This window comes from Grammomys surdaster, unplaced genomic scaffold (assembly GCF_004785775.1).
Source record: "Grammomys surdaster isolate TR1022 unplaced genomic scaffold, NIH_TR_1.0 334, whole genome shotgun sequence".
Lineage (NCBI taxonomy): Eukaryota > Metazoa > Chordata > Mammalia > Rodentia > Muridae > Grammomys > Grammomys surdaster.
The window spans coordinates 5,625,597-5,637,143 of NW_021604753.1; the positions used below are offsets into that span (position 1 = coordinate 5,625,597).

Below are 11,547 nucleotides of genomic sequence, written 5' to 3' on the forward strand. Positions count from 1 at the left end.
CCCCATGCTAATGAGGGATTCGGTGCCTTAAGTCCCCACCCTGTGACTTTTGCCCATCATGGATGCGCCTACCTTCAGTCACCTAAAACTTTATAAGCCTTGAATCACCCTAAGTAATGTTGATCTGCCTCTCAAAAGCTTGCCCTGGTGTGGTCATTCACTGTAAGCACTCAAAGGACTTACAAATCCCCCTCCCCCTCGTTGTCTCTGCTTCCAGAGCCCCGTGGACCATGGACTGTATAGGTGGACAATCCATGAGAACAGGGAGACCCACACAAAGGCTCCTATCTTTCAATACTTAGTTGTTTCCTGAATCCCAAGGAAGTAAGCAAAAGGCTGGGTCCACATCTTACTCTTGGCAGGACTAGTCCTTCTACTCATTCTAGGACAATGGCATAGCCAGGTCTCTTACCCACTTGGTCCCTGACCTCCTGACTCCTTCCTAGGCAGCCAGAATGAGGAAAACACTGGACTTTTGCTTTTAAGATGCTAGACCTAGGTTTAGACTATATGTTTTCTATTTCTGAGCCCCATGACCTTGGTTAGCCCATGTAAGCCTATGGGCCTTGACTTATGAGCAGCTTAAATGGGTATAGAGTCTGGGGATGTAGCTTAGAGGTAGTGTGTTGCTTAGTCTGTTTAAAACCCTGGGTGTTAGCCCCAGCACTGCCAGAAATAAAATGGATAAAGAATTATAATACTCAGATAACTGAGGCCAATGGTTGGTAAATGCTTAAGACTTGAGGGTATGGTTTAAATTTGGGTACAGGAGTAGCTGAGTGCTAAGATACACAGGTCCAACAACTGTATGATATGATCATATCCTTGAAGGTCTCTCAAGAGTCCTTGGGGACTCACTTTGGAGTGGTTGTCAAGGTCAAAGCCTCCAGATACTCCTCACATGCACCCCGCTGCTGATTCATGAAGTTAGGATGCCACCTCGTGGTGAGAACTGTTTCAGGCACCAGCGGGAACGCTGGATGAGGGAGTTGTTCTCCAGCCTTGGACCACGGGGGTTGGGGGGTGGGGGTGGGGAGGTCTCCAGGAGTCTTTTCCTGGTGATCAAGAACATAGTTGAGGGCTAGGACTGCAGTTCTGTTTCCCCGAAGGCTTGCCTAGACTCGAAGAAGCCCTGGCTTCCATCCCTCGCACCACATAAACTAGATGTGCTGGTGGGTCTATAATCCTAGCACTCAGGAGGTGGAGGCAGGGGGATTATACCTTTAAGGTCATCTTCAGCTATCTAGTGAGTTTGAGGCCAGCTTGAGCTAACATGAGGCTCTGTCTTTAAAAAAACGAGAGACAACACATGTCAGTCAAAGTCTTACTTAATTTACCAGTGAAACACTAGACAGGAAAACGTTCACCAAAGGACATGAGAACCCAGGGATTTTATAGGTAATGGGGGTTGGGGCGAAAGGATGAGACACAAGCATCACAAGACATAAACCTAGTTAATGTCCTATAGGGCAAACTCATGGTTTCCATGGAAACTATCGACTGATGCAGAAAACCAACTTGTGGCTTTAGTTTTATGGTAAAACTCACACATTCTAATCAACAACGTATAGCAACAGTCTTGTCAAGGTCTTGGTCTAAGGTCACCTTGCACCTCACTTCTGGGCACTGAGTCACCCTTCTTTACACTCCCTGATATTATGTATGGATAGCTGCTCCTCAGTTAACTGTGAGGTCTTGTCTCCACAGACCTGCTGCTAAGTTGAAAATACTCAACAGAAAGCACTTAGTACCACCTAATTTGCCCAACACTCTAACAGTGTAGCAAAACAACATATCAATAGCCCCACAGTGAAGCTGGGGTGGAATCCCATTAGGGACTATATGCATCAGATATGCATCAGACATGCATCAGACATGCATCAGATATGCATCAGACATGCATCAGATATGCATCAGATATTCATCAGAAATGCATCAGATGCTCTGTTGGGTGTGGCTCCCTGGTGAGTGGTGGAAGCCCCTCCCCCATGTCTATGTCGTTCCTAGTTAAATACCCAGCACATGCAGAGATTCTGATAGACATTTGTGGAATGATTACAGTATCAGGCTAGGAGATGAATGCAAAAGCCAACAGATTCGAGTCACAACTGTTTGTCAATCTCGCTCCAGGCACTGGACACCTCTTTTTGTCTGTGGGCACTGCATGCACATGTTGCTTAGACATGGATGCAGGAAAAACACTCAGACATGTTAAAACAAAGCCACTTCAGAAACAACATACGCCAATGATAACAAAATATGTGGCCCATTCCTTTAATCCCAGCACTCTGGAGGCAGAGGCAAGGCAGATCTCCATGAGTTCAAGGCCAGACTGATCTACAGAGAGAGTTCCAGGACAGCCAAGGCGACATAGAGAGACCCTGGTCACAGTGACTTCAAAGTAAGAACTAAAGGGAACCACAGAGGAGGACATTGGTATTTCCTTGACTCCAACTTTTGTCTCTCTTTATGGTGTCTTAGCTGTCCTGAAATTCACTATGTAGACCAGGCTGGCTTCAAATACTCAGATATCCACCCACCTCTGCCTCCTAAGTGCTGGGATTAAAGGTGTGTCACTGCTTCTCAAGTTTCTTTTGGGACAGGGGGCCGAACAGGAGCCATTTCATTTAGTGAGTGTTGACCTTCTGTATAGGAGGCCAAATAGTGAAAAACATAGATCACAGAAGCCAATTGTGTGCAAGCCAAGAACGATCCACACTAGAACAGTATCTGCCACCCACTGAAGCATCCCCAGTGTCAGAACCTCAAATTACCCAGTGAAGATCCTCATGGTGCCCTGGACAAAGGCGTCTTTACAGATGAATTTGATACTAAAAGAGGCCTGAGCACTTGCCAGAGGCTACCTGGGTGGCATGCAGCAGATCCAGGATTCGGATTCAAGTCTACCCTATTAGAGTTGGTATGTATTATTATTAAGATAGGGTCTTTTGTAGGCTGACCTTGAACTTGCTGGGTGGCAGAGGCTGACCTTGGTCTTCTAGTCTTCCTGTTTTCATCTCCCAGATGCTGGGATGGTAGGCACAGGTATGTACAGCATGCTCAGATTATATATATGTTTTTGGGGTGGTTGCTGGTGGTAATGTGTTCATGTTGAGGCCAGAGATCAACCTTGAGTGTTGTTCCCCAGGACAGCACCTAGCATGGTTTTCTTCTTTAAATTTTATCAATTTATTCTCTCCCCCCTCCTCCCTCTCTGTATGTATCTATGTATGTATGTGGGCACACATCTACGTGGAAGTCAAGAGGACAACTTGCAGGAGCTGGGTCTTTGTTTTTTTTGAGATGATCTTTCACTTGCTTGAAACTCAACAAGCAAGCTAGGCTGACTGGTCCATGAGCCCCAAAGAACCCTGTGCCTCTGCTTCCTCAGACTTGGGCTTACAAGTGAGTGCCACTGTGCCTGGGGACCAAACTCAGGTCCTGACGCTTATACATTACTGAGCCTTCACTGTTGTTGAGACAGGTTCTCATGTAGCTTGGGCTAGCCTCAGACTGACTCTGCAGTCAAAGTTGATTCTCCCCTCCGTGCTGGGATTAAAGACATGTGCTCAGTTTTACGCAGTGCTGGAGACTAAGTTCAAGGCTTTATTCACGATAGGCGACTGACTCAAATCCCAAGCCCTGAGAGTGTCTGTAACCAGGAATAACACTGCAGCCTTGGTGTTGCCCACGTGCTCTGGACGAGCATCATGGACCACTTCATGGGTAGAGTTAATTGCCGAGCGAGGCCCCATCTAGGAACCAGGTTAGAAATGAAAGCATCTGGTCCCCTGCTGATTCTCATCTGAGAAGCTGGTCGGGGAGCAGAGGGATCCAGCACCATGCTTTGTTGATTTGAACAACATTTTCTGTTCAGGCTATGGTTGAGCAGCCATGTCATCTCCTTGGGCCATAAATTTCTCAGAAAATGTTAGAATGTGTCAAGAGAGGAATTGAGTCTGATGACCTGGGTTAATTACCTAGCATGTATCTCAATGGTTTGATGATTCTGAAATATCACCTCAAGTAAGCTCCGGCAGAGGCTTTTTGGAGGCTGTAAAACACAGAAGCTGGACTGGGACCGGAAGCTCTGATAGCACTGTAAGTTACAGCCAAGATGAATTCTGGGCAGTGTCAGGAAGAAGCTCGCAGGACAGTGGCCCAGATGTAAAAGCGGCCTGCCCTCATGAGCTGGGTGAAGAAGCTGAGACCACTCTATTGTTTGGGGCCAATCTTCCATAGTGGACTGGCCACTGGAACTCCTCTCTGTTTTGCTTTGTTGAGGTGGGGGTTTCTCTATGTAGCCCTGAAGGCTGGTCTCAAATTCACATAGATCCACTTGCCTGTCTCTCAAGTGTGTGCCACCATGCCTGGCCCTCTGTGAAGGTCGTTTTGAAGAACATTTTATTTTAGAGAGGGAGACAGTCTGTGTGTGTTATGGTATATGCACTTGTTAGTATGGAGATACACATACCTGCGCTCAGGTGTGTGTGCATCTATGTGAATGTGTGTGGAGGCCACAGGTTGATGCTGGGTGTCTTTCCTCTGATCTCTACCTTTATAGTCTCTCACTGAACCTGAAGCTCACTCAATTGGCCAGACTGGCTGGCCAGTGTGCTGCCTGTCTTCCCCCAGTGTCTATTCAATACATGTAGGAGGCAGAGGCTGATAGCAGGTGTCTTCCTCAATTGCTCACCTTACTTTAGATAAGGGCTCTCCCAGAACCTGGAGCTCACTAGTTTGGCTTGGTTGGATGGCCAATGAGTTCCAGATACCTGCCCTCCCTTGCCTGCCCCCACTTCCCTGTGTGGGATTGTGCCTAGTTTTATGTGAGTGCTGGGGATCTGAACTCAGGTCAAGCTCTGTTACAAGCAGCCATTTCACCAGCCTGACCTTCAACTTTCATTCTCCTGCCTCAATCTCTGAGTGACCTGACCGTGGCACAATCAATCCCATGAGAGAAGTACCACAGAGTCTTGGAACCCAGCATGCAGACACCGGTATCTATCAAAATGAGAACAAAGGTCTCACCCACCAAAGTCCATAGTTCTGAAACAGTACTAAGCTTGCCTTTCGGTTTCTGTACACCCACGTCTGGCTCTTTCTGCTAACTGAGGTGTGTCAACATAGGATGTGGATTTTGTGCTCAGAACTGCACTTGGGTTCAGAACACTTGAGAAGTCACTGGCTGGTTAATTATCCACATCAGGGTTTCTCTGTGTAGGTGTCCTGGAACTGGGTCTGTACTAGGCTGGCCTCACACTCAGAGATCCCGCTGCCTGTGTCTCCTGAACTCTGGGATTCGAGGATGTATCAGCACCCTCAGCTGACCGTGGCTGAGCAGTCTTCCCTTGTGGATCCCTTATAACACTGGCATTACAGATGTACAGTCACATCCATTCTATGTGGTGCTAGGGAGAAATTCAAGGGTGCTGTGTATCAGCTAGACAAGCACCCCACCACCTGAGCTAGATCTCAGCCCACCACTGTGTAGTTTTCAATAGAGCCCAGAACCACATGCATGCTGGGTGAGTGGCCAGTCCTATGAGCTGAGGGAGCATGAAAGTGATGGCAGAGTCGTGGCCCTGCCCACGAAGTACACTGTGAGACTAAGCAGTGCAGAGAGGCAGGCAGTTTGCTTCCTTTGACCAAGTGGCTCAGGAGAACTTAGGAGCTGTGTGACAAGTGGAGACTGCTAAGCCACTACACTCTGAGCAGTTCTACTTTTGGGCTTTGGTTGTAGGCAGTGATGGGCCCCGTGAACCAGCTAGGATCATGCAAAGGTCACTCACTGTATTTAAAATGACAGTATCTCAAGGGCAAGATGGCTGAGGGTTTGTCTTTATTTGAAATACATTAAGATAATAAATAGTTAAGAGGTCACATAGGTAACTCATGCTGCTGGTTCTACGACGATCTTCCAGAGCTCCTGTAACACAGAGAAATGAAAGTCTGAGGTTTCACAAAGCAGAGCCATATGACACCAGAACAGAGCCGGGGCAGGAGCTACTCCTTCCTGTCTTTGAGACTCTAGCCATTATATGTGGCACAGTGCCTGGGGAGACCAAATCTGGAACTAGCCATAGGATATTGGTGTGTCACACTGTCACAAGGAAATGAAGGAATGGCAGCAGGTGGCTAGTATTGCCATTTGGGGGCCTTAAGCAGTCTGCAATGCTCCACTTCCTAAGAAGGAACACAGGAAGGTGTGTGAGAAAGCTGGTCTTCCTGACACTGTCTTCTCTCCTGAGAACAAGGCCTGATCTCCACAGCCAAAGACAAAGAGAATAGAAGTTGCCAGACGGAGCTCTGGGAATCCAGCTCTGGGTAATTTTCAGGGTAATTTTGGGTTTTCAAATTCACTCTAAGTGCTGGGTTTAGAAGCTGTAATAGCAGATGCCCTGGCTCTAAGATGCTGTCCGTCCCAGATCTGCCAGTTCCTGGCTGGGTGTGCTAAGACAGTGGACAAAAGGTGTGAGGCACTGTCACATGCTGGCTTCAACTGCCGCAGGATTGTCAAGAGCCTAGTATGAGCCTTCCTGCTCGGCCAGAGGGGCAAAGCTCCTTAGAGCAAACGTGCCCATTAGCACCATGGTTAAAACTGTCAATCTGATAGGATCTAGAACCACTGAGAGACAACCTCTGTGCGTGTCTGTGGCAGAGTTTCTAGGTTGGTAAATTAAGGTGGGGAGGCTCCTCCTGCATGTGAGTGGCGCTGTCCTGAGGGCTGGCCCCTGATTTAATAACCAGGAGTCGGCAAGCTGGGCACCGCCCTCCATCTCTCTGCTTTGCCTGCAGATGCAAGGGGAGCTGTTGCTCTCACTCCTGCAGCCACGACTTCCCCACTGTGGAGGACTGCCCTCCAAGTGTGAGCCAGAACAAAGCCCCTTCCTACTTTCATCAGGCTTCAGCCAGGCCCTGCCTTCCGTCCTCAGCACTCCCAGATCCTTCCCGCTGACTTACTGCCTTGTGGTGGTGTGAACTGGGAATGTCTCCCACAAGCTCCTGTGTCTGAACACTTGGCTCCCATCTGGAGGACGCACTGGCTGGGAAGTTGTGAAGCCTTTAGGAGGCAGAGCCTTTCAGAGGAAGAGGAAATGGATCACTGTGTACAGGCTAGTCCCACTTCCTGTTCCCTGCTTCTGAGAGTAGACACAATGTGACCAGCTGCCACCTGCTCCTGAGGCCTAGTCTTCCCTGCCACGATGACTGTATCCTCTAGACATGTGAGCCAGGATAAAGGTGCTTCGGTTAAGGATGTTGCTTCAGTAAGGAGAGTACTGGTGCCTGGGCCTTAGCCCCACTCCAGCTTCCTCTGGCATCTTAACTGCCCATAGAGAACCTGAGACTTAGCCATAGAGCTGCTGTGGCCCTGTGACTGCTGAGACCAGGTTAACTCCCCTCAGGGATCATAGTGTTAGGCCTGCAGCTTCTCCCAGGCAGACCATGGCAGAACACGGATGGGATGGTAGGCCTGACCCGTTCCTTTCCTTTCTACCACCCTCGTGGGGCTGCACCTACCAGCTGCCGGATGCGCTCGTAGACGAGCAGCTGCGGGAAGGAGGTCTCCACAGGCTCCACCATGAAGCGCAGCCTGCCATCAGCCAGCTTCTCCAATGAGTCCAGGGAGGCCCGGAAGTGATCATAGGCTTCACACGTGATGTCCAAGTGTCTCAGTGTAAAGTTGAACCTGTGGATTGACCAGCAGCAACACACAGTATGACCAGAAAGGGCTCTGCTTCATCCTCACAGCTTGCTTCCTGCTCAGTGCATGTCTAGAGGCTGACTCTGCCTTTGAGCAAATTCTTTCTTGAGCCTCCCCAGATGCCTGGGTTTCCAGAATGGCTATTGGCTCTACTTCACAGATGTGGTTATAGGAAGCTGACCTCACCTGCGAAGATGGCACTGTAAATACCAGTTCCTGCAAATAGATTCTGGGCAGATCTGCTGGCTAGGTGCTGAGGATTGGGTACTATCTACGGGGTTGGGAGAAATGAGGCTGTGGCAGAGAGAGGCACAGAGCATGCTGGGGCAAAGGCAGAGATGAGAGAGAGAGCAGAAGCAAGAAGGGGAGGGAGCGAGGTGGGGGGGGAGGGCGAGGGTGAGGGAGCACACACAGAGTTCTCTGGCACCACCATTTGTACTTTGGACACCAGAATCTGTAAAATGATTTACCTTGAGCTGAACCTCTTCATTTCTCTCTCCTTTCTTTTTTTCTTCCCATATGTATGTAGCATACATGTGTGTTTCTAGTTTGTGTGTGTGCTCATGTGTTTATAGGGTATGTGTGTAAGCGTGGAGCCTAGAGGTTGACATTTTCTTCTACTTTCGATGCTGACACAAGGTCTGTCTTGCACCCAGGCTTGTGATCTGGAGGCCACCATACCTGCTTGGTATTTTGCATGGATGCTGGGGTGCTCCTCTAATGCGTGCTTTACCTGCTGAACCAGCTTCATGATCCACTCTCCCTCCCTCCTCCCCCCTCCCCCTCAAATCTTTTAATGTGAAAAACCTCAAACATCCAAGTAGTCGAGAACTGTGTAACCAGTTGCCATGGCCAGCTTCAGCCATTGCTGAGTCTGGACCACTCTGTCCTCCATTTTCCCAGAGTCCCTTCCATCTCCCTCATTAACAAGCAAATGCCAGATACCCCAGCATTTCTCCAGCAAATATCTCTGTATGTGCCTGGAAAGATAATGATTCTTTCTTCAAATGAAGTTAACAACTTTTTGTTTGGTTCTTGTTTCTTTGAGACAGGGTCTTATGGTGACTTGATTGGCCTGACATTCACTATGTAGCCGAGGCTGGCCTGGAGCTCCCAATCCTCTGGGTGCTATTTCCCAAGTCCTGGGGGTCACTATGCCCAGCCAAACAACAAGTCTTTAAATATCACTCATAGTTTAGCTTTTCCCATCTGCCCCAAGTCTCTTGTTTACAGCCTATAGAGTGGGGATCAAGATGGGCTTTTCCTTCTCCTGGTCACTGTGTCTGAGGAGGAGCCTGGGGTGAACAGGCTGTGATGAGAGCCAAGAATGTTTAGCTTTAACCAAAAATCTGGTGTGGAGGCAGCAAGGCTGAAGCCAATAGACGTTGTGCAGGGGGCTAGCACATGGCACGAGGATAGTATACGCGGCTTCACAAGGGAACTCTTCCTTCCTATTTTTATTACTAACCACCTCAATTTTTCATTTTTAAGTTTTGTTGAAGACGCGGGAACACAGAAAACATTCTTCTCATAGAAAAACAGTAAAAGTGATGCTAATGGCAGGTCTTAATGATGACAGCCATAGCATGTGGGAGACAGCCATGGCAGGTCCCCTCCTGACACTATCTCACTGTGGCTTTGAGACCATCACTCTAATGTCTTACTACTTCCCTGTTCCATTTGAAAATGGGGCCAGACTTTAAAAAGACTAAATGAGGGGGGAGGGAGATGAGGGGAGAGCCCCAGCCCAGCACACAGTAGGCGGATGACAGACACAGTCACTGCAGCGATACTGCAGTGAGGGATGCAGCTGCGGGGCAGCACAGCTCACCTTTTTTCCACTGACAAGATGGCGGTGCAGGCATTTTTCAGTCTGTGGACCAGTCGGGAGAGTGTGTTAAACAGAGCGGTAGTTAAGTCATCATCGTAGAACACTGGGGAGAGAAGGGGGTTAGGAAAAAAGTGTACCTTCGGGAGAGACCCGTGGAACCACCACGGAGTGGCTCCTTGGCATCATGAACAACAGCCACTGACGAGGATATTCTGGAAAGGTGCTTCTAGGATGTCTCTAAGAGCATAGTGAGGCTCATCCTCTTAAAATCCTGGCTAGATTGTCTCACAGAAAGCTGCTGTTAGCTGTTCTACATGGCAGACCACAGAAAAATCAAAGCCAGGCTCTTCACGGTTAGACGGTTTGCTAGATGTTCAGAAGGGCGAGGATGAAGCATGCGTGAATACTTTGACCTTCCTAGAATGTGTGCGTGTGCGTGTTATGTGTCTGAGCCTGCTGCAGTCATCTAGTCCTGCTGTGGACTGACAGCCACACAAAACAGGAGCTTGGTAAGTTGGGGGTACTGACTTTGGGGACACATAGATGGACACTGTTTGTCTGTAAATAACTCCCACCAAACTCATCTTCCTTATTGAGATTAAGTTGAAGGAGTCATTCTCTGGGCTGCTGGTGCCTCCCACCGCAGGGCAGGTGCTATCTCCCTGAAGAAATCACTCAGAGCAGGCCAGGGTTGGGGTCCCTGCAAACACCAGGGCTGGCAGAGTGACGATCCATGTGAACAAGGACATCCAGTTCAATAGGACTTAGGTTGGTTCAGATGTGATCTGTCACCAGACAGGTTATTTTAGACATTTTTTTTTTTAAAAAAGATTTACTTATTTTATGTATGTAAACACTGTCACACTCTTCATATACACCAGAAGATTTGATTACACATGGTTTTGAGCTACCATGTCCTTGCTGGGAATTGAACTCAGTACCTCTGGAAGAGCAGTCAGTGCTCTTAACCGCTGAGCTATCTCTCAGGGCCCTATCTTAGAGATATTTAAGTACAGTAAAACTTTGGAAAAAGGTGGTGACAATAATCTCAGTAAAGATTAAGGTGTGACTGCATCAAAACTCTTTTGCAAAGTACATATGACCTTTTTCATAAAAATGGATTCTGAACCTGAAGGGCTTAAGGGAGGGTCTGGTGTGGTCTAGGTCATTCCACAGGTCGTCAAGCTACCAAGTATATTTGACATCTCCCAATTGACTGAGAAACAAAATTGAAGTCAAAGTCTAGGGAGGGAAAGTCTGGGCGAGACACAATACCCTGGGGGTTCAGTGTGCCCTGGCCCTAGAGATGGCACAGATCACTGGGCCATTAACTACATCTAGCCTTCTGGGAGGAAAACAGGTATTTATCATTTCTCTAGGTGCTACAGAGGAGCCACTGCAGCAAGGGGACACAAGAAGCACACGCCTGTGCAGAGGTCATCCCAGAGCGCCTAACATTCCTGCTTTTCCTTGTGCCTTCTACACCAGGGGATACTGTGACACATACAAGTGGTGACAAGGACACAGGATAACAGAGGATCATCTTACCTTCGGCTGCAAGGAGAACAGTGGTATGGTCATACAGGTCAGCGATTTCCTCTTCTGACCAGCTGAAGGGGACTCTGGGATCTGCCAAAGAACAGAAGGCTGAGTGTCCATTCCTTCCTGTGCTGGCCACTAGCTCTTATTGTAACCTGACTGAAGGAAGCTTCGGGACAGAGACAAAGCTGGGCTGGGCGTGGGTATACCCTGGTAATTCCAGCACTCAGCATTCTGAGTGCTGAGGGCCAGCTGTGGTTACCTAATGAGGCTTTGTTGCACAAAAGAAACAAGGGAAAGAAGGAGAGAGGGAGAGAGGGAGAGAGGGAAAGAGAAAAGAAGAACAAGGGAGAGGGGGGAGAGGGAGAGGGAGGGAGGGGGAAGGGAGGGAGAGGGGTAGGGGGAGAGGGAGGGAAGCGGGAGGGAGAGAGGGAGAGAGGGAGGGAGAGAGGGAGAGAGGGGAGAGAGAGAG

General features: G+C 48.7%; 1 protein-coding gene across 1 annotated transcript in view; it reads right to left on the minus strand.

The window, feature by feature from the left end:
* Nucleotides 1-5,820: 5,820 nt before the first annotated feature.
* The window catches only part of Mettl22 (methyltransferase like 22), a 19,162-nt gene continuing 13,435 nt past the window's right edge, over nucleotides 5,821-11,547 (minus strand). Inside the window, exons 8-11 of the mRNA XM_028778355.1 lie at nucleotides 11,085-11,165; nucleotides 9,537-9,639; nucleotides 7,522-7,690; nucleotides 5,821-5,929 (exon numbers count right to left, since the gene is read on the minus strand). Coding sequence (XP_028634188.1) covers nucleotides 5,894-5,929; nucleotides 7,522-7,690; nucleotides 9,537-9,639; nucleotides 11,085-11,165 — 389 coding nt within the window. The 3' untranslated portion in view covers nucleotides 5,821-5,893. The remainder of the gene's footprint in view (nucleotides 5,930-7,521; nucleotides 7,691-9,536; nucleotides 9,640-11,084; nucleotides 11,166-11,547) is intronic.